This window comes from Nymphaea colorata, chromosome 3 (assembly GCF_008831285.2).
Source record: "Nymphaea colorata isolate Beijing-Zhang1983 chromosome 3, ASM883128v2, whole genome shotgun sequence".
Classification (NCBI taxonomy): domain Eukaryota; kingdom Viridiplantae; phylum Streptophyta; class Magnoliopsida; order Nymphaeales; family Nymphaeaceae; genus Nymphaea; species Nymphaea colorata.
The window spans coordinates 10058302-10076251 of NC_045140.1; the positions used below are offsets into that span (position 1 = coordinate 10058302).

The window sequence follows — 17950 nt, forward strand, 5'->3', positions numbered from 1 at the left end:
TGATTGAATGTCATTTATTAAATCCGAATCCGATCAGATTTCTTAATCGGATATTAAAATTTTATCCTCTGATTTTTTCGAATCGAATGGATTAGATATCCGATTCAAATCAGATATATTGACATCCCTAGTGGAAAACGGTTAATGACAAAACAAAAGAAGTTGGCCTCTAAAGACAGAGGGAAACAACGTTGCTTTCTTGCTCCAATTGTTCTCCACTAAAGTTTGTAAATCAGGGATCCCATACGTTGGCTTTGAATGGGCAGCAGCCCACACAATACAAGAATACTGTATTACTATTTTTTTAAATTTTAAATTATTATAAAGTACTTTAGATTAATTTAAAATGAAAAAACAAAGATATATAAACTACTATTAGTGTACTGGTAAGGGATGGAGGTAATAAATATCCGCTGAATTTGTTTTGGTCATGTGGACATTTTTTTTTATCAAAGACGTAAATCAAATCAATTTAATATGAAGGATATATAATTTTGTGTTGTGAAAATTAATTCCTGAACCGAATCAGTATCGTTGTTGGTTTGGTGAATGGGCAACAAATCCAGCAGAATCAGTTGTGAATTTGCCAAAAAAACATTAAGAAATATTAAAAAAACAAAATAAAAAATTAGCTTAAAAAAATAAATCTTCGAATATTTCAAAAATTGCTAACAACTGAGAGATGGCATCTTTGAATAGGCTATTGAATTGAATCATTTTGCCATCATTTTGATTTGAATCGGCCGACTCAGTCCTATTCTGACAATAGCGAAAGAATTCCAGACAAAGTCTGCGTGGGGTTTAGGCAAATTAGTAAACAATTATAAAATTGTGGAAGCAAATACTAATTAAACCAAGAAACTGACAATGGAAAAGACAAGATACAGTTGTAGTAGGAAAAAATTAATGGCAGGTTGATCATGTGCAAACACAAATAATTGTGGAACAAATAATCAAAGATCTCGATTTGATGAAAAACTGATTCCTTGGTGTTTTAATATTTTAATGATTACTTTAGAAGAAATTCATATGCGTTGGCATCTCTGTAACTTCATAATTTAAATTGATCTGTGCTCAGAGCGATCAACATGAGAATTCAGTTTGGAGATGCTTAAATCTATCAAAAGCTAACTCCATGTGATAAGAATATTGTAAAATTGGCGTAGATCTAAAAATCTACTCTATTTAGTGATCATGAAGCAATCAATTTGTTCGATTACTTAAAAAACAGTGAGAATTCGATGGCAGATCTATTGGTTTAAAAATTGTAAAGCAGAAGTCTCTTCAGATTTACAAGGTATTCAAATGCTAAGCAATTGCTTGTTGGCAGTTGAGGCATAGAGTCCTCTGATACTTTGTAAAGCAGGTTTGTTTTGCTGTCATTCGTAAGCGCGGCAGGGCTCCCCATAATAACAGGGCCTCTCCATTGGTTGGCTCTATTTACGGTTTTGAACAAAAGCCATCGACTACGGTGAAAGAGATTGGCCGGTTTTTCAAGACTTAGTCAGAGTTACCACTCTTATGCCACCCATGGTCTATCAGCTGCTGATATTTTTCCAAACCCCGAAGTTTGCAATATATTTATTCATAAATAGTTAGAGCCAGAATAATTGCCGAACATCAAGGCCGGTTGTCAATTTGTCATGTAGACGTTTGGAATCTTATCTTTTTTCACAATAATAAATTAAACTCGTGGTTGGCAGACGAATATGATCATGTTGAAGCACATGAAGTTGACGTTTAGGCTTCTTTTCGGAAGTTGCGTCTTAAGTTCCCGGGCCGGCGTTAGAAGCATCTCTCGCAGCCGTAAAATGTGAATGGAAAAGAAAGGAAACTAGAGAAGGTGCTTAAAGCTCGCACCAGCTTTGAAGGTATGCTTCTGCCATCCTTGCTTATATTCCTTTTATTTCCGATCCTACATGAACTTCTACTCCAAATGATTAGTAGCTAGGCGACCATGATGTGTACATATATGTTGGGCCTTGGAGGAGGCAAAGGAAAGCGGTGGCTGCCAGCTTATTTTAGCATGAAGTCCATGCATCTTGGCGATGTAAACTGGATCTGGAAGGTCGAACTATAAGCCGGTCGAGCGATCGATCTCCTTCTTTGCCTAAAATCAATTAGGAAAGGAAAATATTTAGAAATTAAAGGGAAAAAATTTCCTTGTAACCGGACACGGGGATATCTTAGTCCATGCATATTTTGCACCGTGGAGGAAGAGAAATCGGAGCAATATATATATATCGAAGGCATCCACATGGCAAACACGGGGATAATGACAAATTGGCTCTTTTCCCAAGACTCAGAAGCGAAAACAAGTAATGGAAACAAAAGCTAGGTCGTCTTCTCAGTTCGTTTACATAATAACTGTACACACTGTTGAGTTTCAGTTGCGTTTCCCCCTGGCAGCACAATTTCTGGCTTGGCCACCAATTGATGGCGTTTCACAAAAATAGAAGGCAGAAACGGATCTGGTTCGACATGTACAGAGAGAAGAACGTACAAGTTGCTACAAGCCAGGTAAATCTATTCCCATTCAACTCTTCCCCTAAGCTCTGTTTCTTCCCTGTTTTTTAGTGGATGCATGTAAGGGTGGGTGTCGGGCCGCCGTCGGGTACCCGGTAACCAGCTCGGTCGGACCGATCGGACCGAACCGCGGTTAGTGTCGAGTACCCAGTACCCAGCCCGGGACCCGGATCTGAGCCGGGAAAACCGGTCCCGGGCCAGGGCCAGATGAAGCAGCCCGGGTCGGCCCGGCCCGGCCCAATGGGGCCCCTTCTCCCGCTGCCCCTCCTCAGTCCTCCTTCGTCCCCCGCTCCCCCTCCGTCTTCCGCTTCGGTCTGGGACCATCTCCATTGGGTTGCAGCTCTCCTACGAAGAGAATCGACCCAACCAATCTGGAGGGACGTCGACGAGCGGCCGGTCTCAGACGACTCCCTTCGCCCAAGACCTAATGGCCTGCCTCTACCAGCAAAACGACGAAATCGACGCGCTCATCCGACTTCACGTATTATCATACGCAACGAATGTGTTTATATCGGGAGAGCGATTCTTCCTGTTAATCATTCCTTTTCGGACATTGCATCTGGTTGCTGAATGTTTGTTTCGTCTCTCTTTAAAGAGTGAGCGTCTGCGATTGGGCTTGTGTCACGACCTTAATCGTGTAATGGCCATTGTGGCATCGTGGTAACGGTTAGTAGGCGTCATGGTCCTAGTTAGTCATCAGTTATGTTGATTTCAGCTATTCCATGTAGTGGGGGTTTCCCACTACCTTGCGAGAAGTTAGTTCCTGTTAGTGGGTTAGCCACGTTGCTTGTTTTGAGGCCTCCACTTCTGGTTATAAGGCCTTAGTTATTAATGAAAGGTTCATGGTTCTAATTCCAATTTCTCTTACTCCCTTCCGTCTCTTCCTTCTCACTCTGCTCTCTTCCTCTCTTCAAAACTCTGTTAACAAGCAGAACGTAACAAGTGGTATCAGAGCCACACGATGGCTACACGCTCCAAAACCATCGACAGCAAAGCACCTGATGATCTTGTCCAACGGCTGGAGTCCTCCATGGCCCACTTTCGCCAAGAAATTAACCTTCGTCTTCAGGAATCTTGGCAACGCATGGAGCAATGCTTTAAGCAAGCTGATCAAAGGTCCACCGACTTACAGGACGCGATGGCTTCCTGTCCTCAGATGGGCACGGACTCTGATAATCACGGGCTCTTAGAAGCACCACCTTCCCACCCCACCTCAATGGCAGCAACATCATCCGCTTCACCCGCTACTGCACAACCTCTCGTTCCCCCTACGATGCGGCGTTCTAGTGATGTTTCATTTTGCCTCCATTTTCCCGAGTTCACTCCGACTAATTGTTGGTGTATGGAACTTGATCCATACTGGACACTCATATGCAATACTGTACAATTTTTCTATATGTAAGGGCATATATGTCATTTTATACAAATGCGGGTTTGCCCTAATCCTTATGTTTAGAGGATGGCCGCCGCTGGTGTTGAGTCTGTCTGTGTGTTCATCTGAGAGAGAGAATACAAGAGATCTGTGCGACCGTGGACGTAGGAGATTATTGTTCCGAACCACGTAAATCGTTGTCTTCTTCTTTGTTGCTTCTAACCCCCTCTTGAGAGTGTGAGAGGAGAGTTTATTGTGTTTTGTTCTTAACACTAATCCCAGATATTGGATTCGAAAATGTGAGCAATACTTTGATGTCCATGACGTTGAGGAACACCGTAAGGTAAAGCTCGCCCGCCTCCATCTAAACGAAGAAGGAGACACTTGGCTGTCCAATGAACTGCTCCACCACAATGACCTCACCTGGCCTCAATTCATGAATCGATTATGCGATAGATTTGGCGTTCAAGATTCTGAAACCGTCATTCCTGAATTCAACCACCTCAAACAACAGGAAGTGTCGCTGATTATATCAAGCGCTTCGAGGAGCTACAAGGACATGTGTTACGTGCTCACATCACCCTGTCCGATAAGTATTTCATTTCCTGTTTTCTTGGCGGACTTACGGACCCGCTTCAGCCCCTCGTCCGGGCCCACACACCCTCACGATTCAGGAGGCCATGGCCAAGGCCAAGTTGCACGAAGCCGCCTTGAAGTCACTTGCAAAACACCAATTTCGTAGCTCGCCGTCCACCCCCTTCCCTTCCGACGGACTGAAAACCCCACAGGATCAACATTCTGTCAAGAAGGATCCCACATGTTACCGCTGCGGCGCCCCTTGGGTTCGCGGACACTCTTGCAGACCTCGTCAACTCACGTCTTGGATGAACTCAGTTCGGATGAAGGCGGCCTCGAGGAAGACCACCCACTCCCTAGCCCGGATGAGCAACTTGTGGAACTCTCCATGCATGCCATTAATGGGAGTACCAGCCGAGACACCTTAAAATTGAGGGGGCACATCCGTCAAAAGCCAGTCTTGATTTTATTAGATACAGGGAGTACAACAACCTTTCTTAACTCCAAATTGGTTGATGCTCTTAACCTGGATGTCCTGGACGGCCCGGATATGACCATTGCTCTAGCCAATGGCACCAGAGTCGGGTGCTCCAAAACTTGCCCTGACTTGAACTGGGAGATGTGCGGCAGTCACTTTTGAAGTGATTTTCGCATTCTTGATCTTGGTACTTATGACCTTGTCTTGGGTACTGATTGGATGCAGGAGGTGAAACCCATCACTTTTGATTTTGTGCAGTCCCAGGCCACTATTAAAAAGAACGGGAAGGAGGTTATTCTCAAGGGTCATCGTGGTGATTTAAAACACTTGGAGGAGCTCAGCTGTCTCATAGCTAGTAGTACTTCCCAAAACATCAACATTCAGTAGATCGAGCACGTGGCTTGGGTATTTCAGATAGACCACCAGCTGCCAGCGCTTTCACCATCAAATTCACTTGGACTTTCTACTTGCAGCAGATCGGACCTTCTCATGGATTTCCAAGACAGGCTCCATTCCTTGCTTCGCTCCTTCTGCGACTTGTTTGAAGAACCCAAGAAACTCCCACCTCAACGTTCTCATGACCACGGGATCACACTAGTTCCGGGGACTCCACCCATAGCCGTCCGCCCATATCGCTACTCATACCACCAAAAACGGGAGATGGAGGTCCAAGTGCAAAACCTATTGGATGCTGGGTTCATCCGCCACAGTCCCAGTCCTTTCGCCTCGCCCGTCTTGCTTGTTAAAAAGAAGGATGGTAGGTGGCGACTGTGTGTAGATTACCGTCAACTCAACTATCTGACGATCAAGGATCGATATCCGATTCCAATCATTGACGACCTTCTGGATGAACTACATGGCGCCAAGGTATTCTCCAAGATTGACTTACGGGCTGGGTACCATCAAATTCGTATGAAGGAGGAGGACGTGCCTAAAACGGCATTTCAGATGCACCAAGGCCATTATGAGTTCAGGGTGCTACCCTTTGGTCTTACTAATGCCCCGGCCACCTTTCAGTCCTTAATGAATCAGGTTTTGGCTCCATTTTTACGTCAATTTGTCATGGTATTTTTTTATGACATATTGATTTACAGTCGCGAGTGGACCTTGCACATTGAGCATCTTGCGATGGTGCTAGAGTTACTACGCCGTCAACAATTCTACCTCAAGTTATCCAAATGCGAGTTTGGCATGACTAAAGTTGATTACTTGGGACACGTCATATCGGGCGAAGGAGTCAGTACCGACCCAAGGAAGGTGGAAGCCACACTCAGCTGGCCCACACCTAAAACCGTCCGAGAGTTGCGGGGTTTCCTCGGCTTATCTGGTTACTACCGAAACTACCCTTTGCCACCAAAATTCTGTCTATAGTAAACAGTTCCACATTCAATATATATCTGATCAAAATTTAACAGATCTGCAAAAGATAGATTCACATTTTCATTTATTTGAACACCACATTTAAAATAGGTAGAGTTGCACACGAATTCCAGGACTCCCATCCATTGCTAGACCATTGAAGTGTTTAAGAATACTAGGCACGCACACAAATATACCATTGCTGTGTCTTAGTGGTTTACGTTTTGGTTTTAATTGAAAAATATTCTTTACCCTTTGGAATTTCAGGATCTTAAAGCTGATGTACTTCGGGTGAGAAGGAGATTAACATTCCATCACCAGAAGATATCTTAAAGGCTCCTCCATTTTCCCCTGGCCTTTTTGTGGACGTAGATTGCATATGGACCTGAGCAGGATATAATATACCCTTTAACCTTGAGAATATGTTTCAGTATATATTGAGAATTAACTATAATTTGCATAGGCAAATAAAAACTTTATTGTTTGACATTTCACTTGTTAAGAGCTGACTTTTAATCACATGTAAAACCTTACAGAAAAATGACGCTCGTTTCTCAAATTATGCCCAAGAAAATTGGATCCTAAACAGAAATTTTTATAAATTAGAACGCTACAAAGCTCACCTAGTAGTTAAAGGATATACTCAATAAAGGAGAATAGACAACTTTGAATCTTTTACTCCTGTAGTCAAACCTACAACAATTAGATCCAATCTCTCTATAGCCATGTCATTCAAATGGGAGGTGATCCAACTAAATGTTCACAATCTCAATCTTAACAGAGATCTTCATGAGAAAGTCTATATGGACCAACCTCCGAGTTTTGAAAAGGATTTGAATCAGGTTTGTCTACTCAAGAAAGCTATTTATGGCCTCAAACAAGCTCCAAAAGCTTTGTATTATGAAGTGAGTCAAGCTTTGTTTTCTCATGGATTCCGAATTTCAAAAACAGACACATCTCTCTTCATTTACAAACAATACAACATCTTGATCTTTGTATTAGTTGGTGTAGATGATATAGTCATTTACAAACAAGACAACAAGTTCATTCTTTCATTGATTCAACAGATTATAAAATGAATTTTCCCTCAAGGACCTTGGAAAACTCCATTTCTTTTTTAGCATAGAGCCATGTTACACCACAGAGGGTCTTGTTGTCACTTACCAAAAATACTCTGTGGATCTCATTCAACGCATTAACATGGCTGGCACCAAGACCTCACCTACACCTATGTCCACATCTAGGGTTCTCGGACAAGTACTAGCTGCTCCATATGAAAATCCAACGAGTATAGGAGTGTCGTTGGAGCAATACAGTATTTAACTTTAACAAGACCAGATTTATGTTAGTACTGTGGCCGTCTACTACACAAGACTCAAGTCCTTATAGGATGAACTAGACTCACTCGACTCTCTGCCTGTTTGTTTTTGTCGAGCTATGAAGGCGCCTCTACAAAAATGTAGGAAGAAAAGGTAATACAATTTTTGATGGGATTGAATCAATCCTATAGGCTCATAAGGGGACAAATACTACTTATGGAGCCTTTCCCCTCATTTAACAAACTTACTCTCTCATTCTACAAGAAGAAAAACAAAGAAAGGTGAGACTGTCACCCTCTACTGATCAAATAAGTCTTGCAGTTAGCAGTTCAGACTCAAGGCTTGCCAAGAGACAATTTCAAAGATGCCCACAATGCACTTATTGCCAAGGCCTTGGTCATACTAGGGATAAGTGCCACAATCTTCATGGTTATCCTTCTGGTTTCAAGCTAAACTGACAGAAACAGGAAATGCCAAATGACAAACCCATTTAATGCTGCAATGTCTATTAAAGAAAATATAATTGTGGCTCATTGTTAGAGCAGGAGTTTCCAATCCTGCACATCCACTGTGAACACTCTATCTGCCGAGCGATATGGAATGCTCATTGAAGAAAAGAAAATCTAATGTTGATCATGATAAAGGGAAAGAGATCATGCCAGCAACATCCAAAGATGTTAGAATCAATTATAAAAGGAATGAATTTAAATTGAGCATCAATCAAGATCCTAAAAATTTGCATGTAGATAGACATGGCTGACATACTATTTGACTCTTGTATCCCTTCCATTGTGCGTGTGGAAATTTCATGTATTTGGGTGAAGAAATAAGGAAAGAGAGATGCTTACCATGGATGTAGGTCGAGCTTAACCGAACCACACTATTTTGTGCATGTTTGTTTTCTCTCTCTCTCTCTCTCTCTGTCTCTCTCTCTTTCTATCTTTCTTTACTTTTACATGGTATCAAAGCCAGAGAGAGGAATTTCTTGTGTTCTTCTATTGAAACAGTTCTACAGGAGGCTTGTTATGGCAACACTATTCATGGTATTTCCATGATTAGTTGGATAGTGTTACCTATATTAAAAGTTGCCCACCATGGATTGCCGTTAATTTTTCTTTTCATGTTTTCTTGCTTTGTAACTGTTGTATTCACTCACGTTAAATAGTGATTGTAGAGTGAAACAACAATATAGAGAAAATATACAATACGACCTCTCTCTTGCTTCTCGTGGACGTAAGCATACATACTGAACCACGTATATTATGTGCCTTCGCATTCCTCTCCCTAATCTTTATGGTATCAGAGCCATGTTACTATTGAAAGGGAGTATTCCATGTCGTCCACTGGTTAACAGCATTTGCTGTTTTCTAAAGGCTCCGTTGATCAGAGGTGTCACCGGCAAAACGGCATTTATTTCATTGTGGGAGGCTTAGCAGAAATCAAAGTATTGTTATTCATCTCTGTGATCGATTTGGGGGAAATCCCCAATTTCTGGAGAAGGAAAATCGTGAACGCTGCCGGTGTTCAGAGACTGCAATTTCCAGCAATATTCAGATGGGGTGCATTTCTTTGTGGAGGCCCAGTTGGGGTGATTTTTGGGGTGTCCCTTCCCCTTCATCTTGTCGACCTTCAGTCTAAATTTCACGGCAAAAGGTGGCCTCAGTGATTTTCTATGATTTTCGCATCCCCAAAATTTTTGATATTTGGAGTACTCCAGAAAAATGAGATTTTATTTTGATAATGAGAGAGAAAATGACTCGCCCATCAGTACGAGGATCAACCGTTCTCGGTGCCTTTACCAGGGGTATCAATCCAATGGCTATGTTTATTGTTGATGCATTTCATTTTAGCTTAAACATCTTTTTCATTCTATATGCGGTGTACTGTTTGATAAAAATGTTGAAAGTTTGATGTTTCAAACTTTTGAAGAGATTCTTGAAGAATCACTTGAGAGTGTAGAACATTTTTGTTTGAGAAAAACTTTACAAATGTTGTTTGAAGATCATTTTTTGGAAATCATTTTAGTGTTCTCTTAAGACTTTAAGTAGGTTTGAGATTTTGCTCTAATTCGGTTACCACCTACTTGGAGCTCCATCTCCTTTTGCTTAAGTTCTTTGGTGTGGTGCATCACAAGTGGTGTTAAGTGAGTGTAATACATGAATGCATTGATCCTATATGATTAAAGCATTCCTACCATAACAAACATCTAAGATTTTTGTTTTTATAGTTAACATAAATGTTTATGAAGAAAGAAAAGCTTTAAAAGTGGATTGGGGTTGTAAATGATCAAGCATGAATCCAATATTAGGTCATTACTTGAGTTTTGGTCTTGGTGAAGTCGGTAAATGAAAATGATCTTAAACCATGGGAGAAAAATATTTAAAAGGATGGAGAAGATGAAATGCTCCCATAGGAAGAAAGAGAGATAGAGAAAGTGATTTCAATGATCTTTAAATGGAAGATTTCAAAAGAAGGGGAAAATGCATATATCTATATGTATGCATATACATATATAAGCTTTCGACAATGAGGTCTTAATTTAAGTAGAGAAGGAAAAGAAACTTTTAAAAGAAAGAGAGAAAGAGAGGGAGATAGAAAAGATGCATATACATGTGTAAATACTATCACATATACACATACAAAAGTTGATAAATATGACATTGATTTGAATAGAAAGAGAGATTTTAAAGGAAAAGAAATTGAGATATATATATATATACATATATATATATATATATAAGAAATTTGTAGATGAATGCATTCGACTTGAAAAGAGAAATAAAATATTCTAGAGAGAGAAAATATGACATTTATATATATATGCATTCATATAAGTATTAAAATAAATTATAGAAGCATAGAAAGAGGTAAATGAAGGGAATCATCATGTGAACATATTTGTATATAACATGTATATACATATATGTCTTCATGAGATAGAAATCAAGAAATGAAAAATAATAACCGACTTCAAGTTTAATGTAGGCCGGAGGGAAGCTTGGACGCATGCAAGAGCCTAAACTGAGTCTTCAAAGCCACATTGGAAAGGGTTCATTAGAAAATATTTTGAAAAACAAGATTTCAAACATTTTTATCTATGAACTTAAACATAATCATTTCGTTAGTTACAAGAAAATATGTTTCTTCTACCGTTGGGTATGGAAGAAACTCAAACCACACGATAAGATGTTCATTAGGGTTCCTAATGGGATGATTAAAAGGAACTAGCGCAAAATGACATGCAAATGCATATTAACATGTACATATTCGTGATGGTTTTTTCCAGGTTGGACAAGTCCCAACCTCAAAAATTAACATGGAATAGAGTCCCAAACCGTACTCTCATTCTCACTGTGCATTCACATATGAATGGGAAATTAAATAAGTATGCATGGATAATATCAAAGCAATACTTAAAAAAAGAGAAAGAACATGATTCAACCATAACATGAAATAGTATCTCATCTTCTCATGTTCCCAGTGCACTCGAGCATAGCTTTTGACTCTAAAATAGAGATTGATAGTTATCTCATATAGCCATGGGGAGATGAGGAAGAGAGAAAATAAGAGAAGCAAAGCAAGACTATATTCAAGAAATGAAATAACATGTTTCAAGCATAAAATGAAAAATCATATCATCTTCTCATGCTCCCGGTGCACTCAAAAATAGCTTTCTTGAGTCTAAAATAAAGATTTGAAGGCTATCTTATATGGCCATGAGGAGATGAAGAAAAGAGAAAATAAGGAAACAACAACAAGGCTACATGCAAGAAAAGAAAGAATGATTCAATCATCAAATGGAATATTACTTCACCTTCTCATGCTCTCGGTGCACTCAAGAATGGTTTTTTAACTTCAAAATGAAGATTTCAAAACAATCTTGTATGACCATGGAGAGATGAAGAATGGAAGAAACATGGGAAAGAAAGGAGAGGGATGATGACTACATACCTCTAATGAGAATAACTTTTGGAAAAATGTGCTTGGATGATCCTAGATCCTCTTTGAGTGAAGCTCCAAGATGATGCCTCTAATAGAGTTGTAGCTTGATAAAGTTTGCTCCAAGTTGGAGAAGAATAGAAAAATGGAAAGAGGAAGAGGAAGATGAAGAGAGCTAAGGGAAAAACTCTAAGTCTTCAAGGAAGAATGCACTAGAGTTTCTCCGAGGACTAGCCCATGCCTAAGAGGGGGATTGTGAGGGTATTTATAGAGAGTTTTGGAGCCAAAACTCAAAATTTGAATTTTTTTGAATTTAACAATATTGTCATCCGAATTTCACATAATTTTGAATTATTTTCATTTTTTTAAAGAAAATAGGTCTTGACTAAGTAGGCCTTAGACCTGCAAATACTCCTTTAGGGTGTGGGCAGGTCTATTGCCTATCCAAAAATGCCAAAACCGCCCTCCAAAGGGCGGTTTTTTTCGCAAAAATGGAGGGGGGATTCTCGGCACTACCAGGTGCAATAGTGTCAGGGACATAGGCGCAACAATGCCAGGCACCACAGCGATCGCGTTACACGATCACTCAGCGCGATTGGTTTTAGCGATCGCGTTACCGCAATTGTCATGCGATCGTGTGACTCACAGTCGCGCGACGCACGGTCGCGAGACAGCGCGTCGCACGATACTCATTTTTTTTAACTTTTTATGAAATAAGGGTTTTTCTTATAAAAGTATAAAAATTCATTTTTTTTGTTTAATTTATTTAAAAAGTGTATAAAACGGTTTTGTTTGTTTTTTTTTTTTGTGTGTGTCAAAAGAGTGGTCGGCTTCATTTTAAGTTTTAAAAACATATTTTGGTGCGAGGACGAAGCATAAAACAAGAGAGCGGTCTGTGCAAGCACGCGCGACGCTTATAGCACCAGACTTTGCCATTTTGAACTCGGTTTTGGATTTTGAGTTTCAAATACTTGATTCGGATCTAAGCTTGGGTTTTGAATCTAATTTGGATCTGAGAGTTGGAATTTGGATTTGAATCTTGCGTCTAAATTTGGGTTTTATGTTTGGGTAAAATAACATAGTTTTTGAAAAAATTTGGGATAATTACATATGATTTTTTGAGTGTCACTATATCTTGATTCTCACCAGAACGCTTCTGTGAGACGTGCAACTGCAAATTCAAGAGGAAGTGGAGTTCTGTCCCTTCCATCTATTTCCAGATTCGTGTGATATTGAAGGTTCCTCTCATCTGGTTATCATGGCAGATAGCTCTTAGTCACAACGAGCAGGATTGGCTTCAGCAATAGTTGCATGGCAACGTCAATCCTGCACTCAAAATCACCACTGAATCCTTAAATGGGTTCAATTATATTATCTGGGCAAAATCTGCTAAACTTTTCCTAAGCAGAAAGTCTAGACTCGGTCACGTCACCGGCATCAAACCAAAGCCTGCTGAGAATGATCCGAAATTTGCTAAATGGGAATCAAACGACCACACTGTCATGTCGTGGCTCTTGAATTCCATGGAGAAAAAAATTGTTCGTGGATTCTTTTTTCTTGAAACTACCGAAGATGTGTGGGAGGCAGCTCGTGATCTCTACAGCCAGCAATACAATGTCGCTCGACGTTTTCAATTAGCGCGAGAAATCAGCAAGCTCAAATAAGGAGATATGACATTCACAGAATATCTTGGACAACTTCGTGCCTTATGGGATGAATGGGAATCCTATACCCCTGTAGCGATTGATGTTGTTACTCTCCAGAAAAATCGAGAGGAAGAAAAAAATTTTCAGATGCTGGCTAGACTGAAACCCAAATATGAATCGCTGTGCAGTCAAGTTCTCATGTCACAGGAAGTTCCCAAACTCCGCACTGTCTGCTCCATCATTCTGCATGAGGAAACCCAGCGTCAAATCATGAATCCTTTCAACCGAACTGAGGAGGACCCCCAAGCAGCGATGGTCTCCAAACAAAAGGACGTGAGTATGTCTTCTGGTTCTAGTTTTTTAAATTCCAAAGGAAAAAGAAACTGTTTTGTACCTATTGCAAGAAAGAAAATCACGCCAAAGAGAAATGTTGGAAGCTAAACAAAATATCGAATGATGAAGGACGACACAAGGCTGCTCATGCTTTTCACGATGATCAGAAAGATACTTCGGTGACCATGGAAAAGCTGACCCAACTTTTGTAAAATTTTGTCAAACAAAATTCAGCTACCCTGGCCACTAACGAAAGCAGTGATGATGCAGGTACGTGTAGTTTTTTGTCTTGTTTAGACAAAAATACTTGGATAATAGATTCTGGTGAATCAGACAATATGGCTGGTTCCAAAAATATTTTAGCCAACATTGAAGGTATCTCTTATATAAAAGTTGTTACTATAGCTAATGGGTGCAAGGTTAGCATCACAAGAAAGGGAGTTACACAATTTTTTGAGAAGAAGGGTCCTATTGAAGTTTTATATATGCTTGATTTGGCTTCCAATCTCATGTATGTCAGTAAGATAACAAAGAATTACAACTGTAATGTGATTTTCTCGCCCTCAAAGGTTGTGTTTTAGGATCAGATCACCATGAAAACGATTGGTGAAAGGGACGAATTTCACGGTCTCTATTACTTGAACTGCAGAAATAAGGCACTTGCTGCCACTACAAACAAGACTGAAGGAGAAAAATGGCATTTGAGGTTGGGGCATCCATCAAATTATGTTTTAAATTCCTTGAAGCCTGGAATATCTTTTTATTGCAATACTTGTGAGGTGTGTCAGTATACCAAGTTAACCCGACCACCATTTTCTTCCTCTGAAAGTACTACTAAGTCAGCTTTTGAGATTGTTCACTCAGACCTATGGGGACCAGCCCCTTTTGATTCATACAATGGTTTTAAGTACTACTTATCTTTCATTGATGATTGTTCTCGTGTGGGTTGGATATATTTCTTAAAAACCAAGGACGAGGTGTTTTCTAAATTTCAAATATTTTACAACAATGTAGTCACTCCGTTTAGGACAAAAATTAAAACCTTACAGATGAACAATGGGACTGAATATATAAACAAGAATTTTGAGTCCTTTGTCAACAAGGTTGGTATACACAACCAGACTACATGTAGAGAAACACATCAACAGAACAGAGTTTCTGAAAGAAGAAATAGGCATTTACTTGAAGTGACCCGTGAGTTGATTTTCCAAAACAATGTTCCAGAACATTTTTAGAGTGAAGCAATTTCAGCAGCCAACTATATTATAAACAGGCAACCAAGATGCTACCTTGAAAATAGATCCCCCATTGAAGTTTTTAAAGGAACGAAACACACTATTGAACATCTTAGAAAGTTTCGATGCATTGTTTATGTTTAGAAATTTCCCAAACATCGAAACAAGTTACAGCCTCGTGCCATAAAATGTGTATTTCTCGGATGTTCCCCTACCAAGAAAGGGTATAGATGCTTTGATGTGGCTTCAAGAAAAATGTATATATCTTGCGATGTTAGATTTGATGAGTCGCAAGCATATTTTGAAAATCGTCCTCAGGGGGACACAAGTTCATCCTCAAAGGGAGAAGATAAACTCAAAATTTCAGACTCTCCCTCTTCCTAATGTTTTTCCTATGGCTGATGTTGAGAATGGTAAAGTTTCTATTCAAGTCCAAAATAATGAAGATACCACTCCTATCATTGAAAGAGTTGATTGTGACTCACGACAAATCGCTGCAACTGAAACACAACCAGAAAACACCATGCGGTGATCGGAAAGGATTCGCCAACATCATTCCCGACAAGTTACTGCAACTGAGACAAAACAAGAGAACATTCTTTGGCGCTCGGAAAGACTTCGCCAATAGCCCGAACGATACAAAGATTTTGCTATGAGCAGCATGGTTAAATATCCGATAGAAGCCTACATTGATTATGGTGCTTTCTCTCAAACTCAGATATCCTTTTTTATGCAGTTAACCAAAGTCTCTAAACCAGGGACATTTGAAGAGGCTGTTCAAGATCCTTATTGGAAAAATGCCATAAGGGATGAATTAAATGCTCTAACAAAAAATGACACATGGGAATTCGTCCCTCTTCCTCCACGTAAAAAACCTGTTAGTTGCAAATAGGTTTTCTAAACTGGAATTTCATAGTGATGGAACTCTTGACAGATATAAAGCTCGTCTTGTTGCTTGAGGCTTCTCTCAAATATAAGGTTTCTCACATGCAGACTGGGCTGGAAGTGCATCAGACAGAAAGTCCACTACAGAGTTTTGTATTATGGTTGGGGGCAATTTGGTCTCATAGAAGAGTAAAAAACAGAAAGTGATTTCAAGATCCAGCACCGAGGCTGAATATAGAGCAATGACAAACACTACATGTGAACTCATTTGGCCCAAAGCGATGCTAAAGGAAATAGGCTTTGAACAACCTTGTCCTATGAAGTTGTATTGTGATAATCAAGCTGCAATACATATAGCTGCAAACTCAGTTTGAAAGGATAAAGCATATTGAAATTGATTGTCATTTTATACGCGACAAGGTTTAAAACATAGAAATCAGCATTCCTTTTGTTAGAAGCGAGAAGCAATATGCTGATATCTTCACCAAAGCAGTTACGAGAGAAAAACTTAGAAGCACTATGATCAAGTTGGGAGTCATTAACATACACTCCCAACTTGAGGGGGAGTGTTGAAACGGTTCTACAAGAGGCTCGTTATGGCAATGCAATTCATGGTATTTCCATGATTAGTTGGATAGTGTTACCTATATTAAAAGTTGCCCACCATGGATTGCCGTTAATTTTTCTTTCCATGTTTTTTTGCTTTGTAACTGTTGTATTCACTCACGTTAAATAGTGATTGTAGAGTGAAACAACAATATAGAGAAAATATACAATACGAGCTCTCCCTTGCTTCTCGTGGACGTAGGCGTACATGTCGAACCATGTATATTCTGTGCTTTCTCATTCCTCTCCCTAATCTTTAGCTTCTCTCTTGCCTACAACCATCTCAGTATAATGTCTGCCATGGCATCAATTAGTCCTGAATGGAACGATGTTGAGAGCCTTATCTCTGTCAAGTTGGATCAAAATAACTATCTGTTGTGGAAGTCTCAACTTCAAAATGTTATGTTCAGCCAAGATTTATTAACCTAAGTCGATGGTTTTTCTCTTGCCCGGGCCCAATTCTCGGTTGCTAATTTTGCTCAAGAGTATCCTTAATATAATAAGTGGAAACACTTGGACCAACTTGCACTAAGCTGGATCAAAGCAACTATGACTAAGCCAATCCTTACTCAGATTATTAGTTATGATACAGCTCAAGAAGCGTGGACTGCTCTTGCCAAAGCTCATGCCTCTCATTCGAGTATTCGGATCTTACAGTTAAAATGAGATTTATAAAATACCAAGAAAGAAGATAAGAACATGATAGAGTACCTTAATCTTGTCAAGTTCTTAGTGGATTCCCTTAGAGTTGTGAATGAAACTGTTTCCGATTCGAATATAGTGTTGCATACTTTAAATGGTCTTCCAAATGACTATGAAGCTTTGTCACTACAGTCTCCACTGTTAAGCACCTTCCTTCTTTCTCGGAGCTCTATGATTTACTCCTAAACCAAAAGAGGCATCTCCAACTTTTAACTCCCCCCACGCAACTTGACTCATCTGCTACTGCTTTCTTTGTTCAACGCGGTCATGGGCATGGTGGCTATGGTGAGGGTGTGGGCTCTGATGGGCATCAAAGACAAAAGAATTCAAATTCAGAAAATTCTATCGTTTGCCAAGTTTATGGGCACAAAAATCATACTGTCCCAACTTGTTATGACATTTCAAAGGCCTTTATGGCCCTAGCCCTCAAAGGTGGTCGTGACAATGCATGGTATCCAGACATAGGTGCTACCACTCATATAACATCAAATGATGATTCCATGGATGACAAGGTTGACTATCAAGGTGGAGGACTACTTGTCGGCAATGGAACTAAAGCTCCTATCCAACATATTGGTAATGTTTTTCTCAACTCTCTCTCTCGGTCCTTTATTCTTAAGGAGGCATATGTTCCAGCTATCAGTCACAATCTTATTTCAGTCTCTCGCCTCACTAAAGATAATAGATGCTTTATATAATTTTGATGCTGATGGATTGGTGTTAGCGATTTGCAGACGGGAGCAGTTCTTCACAAGGGGAGGTCTAAGAATTGACTCTATGAGTGGACTAGGGGTCTCAATAAAGAGAAGAAGCAAGCTCTTCTCACTTGGCAGGCATCTCAACAGTCTTCAAACTTGCTGATTAATCTTCTGCATCTTGGCTTGGGACATTCTAATTTTAGTAATTTATCTTTTCTTAAGAACAATCGCTGTGTGAATGTTGATGACAGCACCTTTGATTTCTGTTCTAGTTGT

General features: G+C 39.8%; 1 protein-coding gene across 8 annotated transcripts; it reads left to right on the plus strand.

Moving 5' to 3' along the window:
- The first annotated feature begins 1758 nt into the window (after nucleotides 1-1758).
- LOC116251060 (uncharacterized) lies at nucleotides 1759-17920 on the plus strand. Of its 8 annotated transcripts, none has more exons than XR_004171576.1 (4): nucleotides 1759-1871; nucleotides 2410-2520; nucleotides 17384-17552; nucleotides 17711-17920. XR_004171576.1 is itself a non-coding variant. In XM_031625128.2 (4 exons), exons 1-4 carry the CDS (start codon nucleotides 2194-2196, stop codon nucleotides 17740-17742), a joined length of 456 nt encoding a protein of 151 aa, XP_031480988.1. In that variant the 5' UTR covers nucleotides 1886-2193; the 3' UTR covers nucleotides 17743-17920. The 8 variants fall into 8 exon arrangements, 2 of the variants coding, with proteins under 2 accessions (XP_031480988.1, XP_031480987.1); XR_004171578.2 differs by having other exon boundaries at nucleotides 1785-1871; nucleotides 2391-2520; XR_007572913.1 differs by having other exon boundaries at nucleotides 1785-1871; nucleotides 2391-2520; nucleotides 17436-17552.
- Nucleotides 17921-17950: the final 30 nt, after the last annotated feature.

What these genes read in the sequence shown, in the direction of transcription:
- LOC116251060 (XM_031625127.2), top strand. Translation starts at nt 2,194, where the DNA reads ATGCATATTTTGCACCGTGGAGGAAGAGAAATCGGAGCAATATATATA. An exon ending in AGACTCAGAAGCGAAAACAA is followed by an intron (nt 2,319 to 2,390) that starts GTAATGGAAACA and finishes GTTGAGTTTCAG; the next exon opens with TTGCGTTTCCCCCTGGCAGC. An exon ending in TACAAGTTGCTACAAGCCAG is followed by an intron (nt 2,521 to 3,458) that starts GTAAATCTATTC and finishes GTTAACAAGCAG; the next exon opens with AACGTAACAAGTGGTATCAG.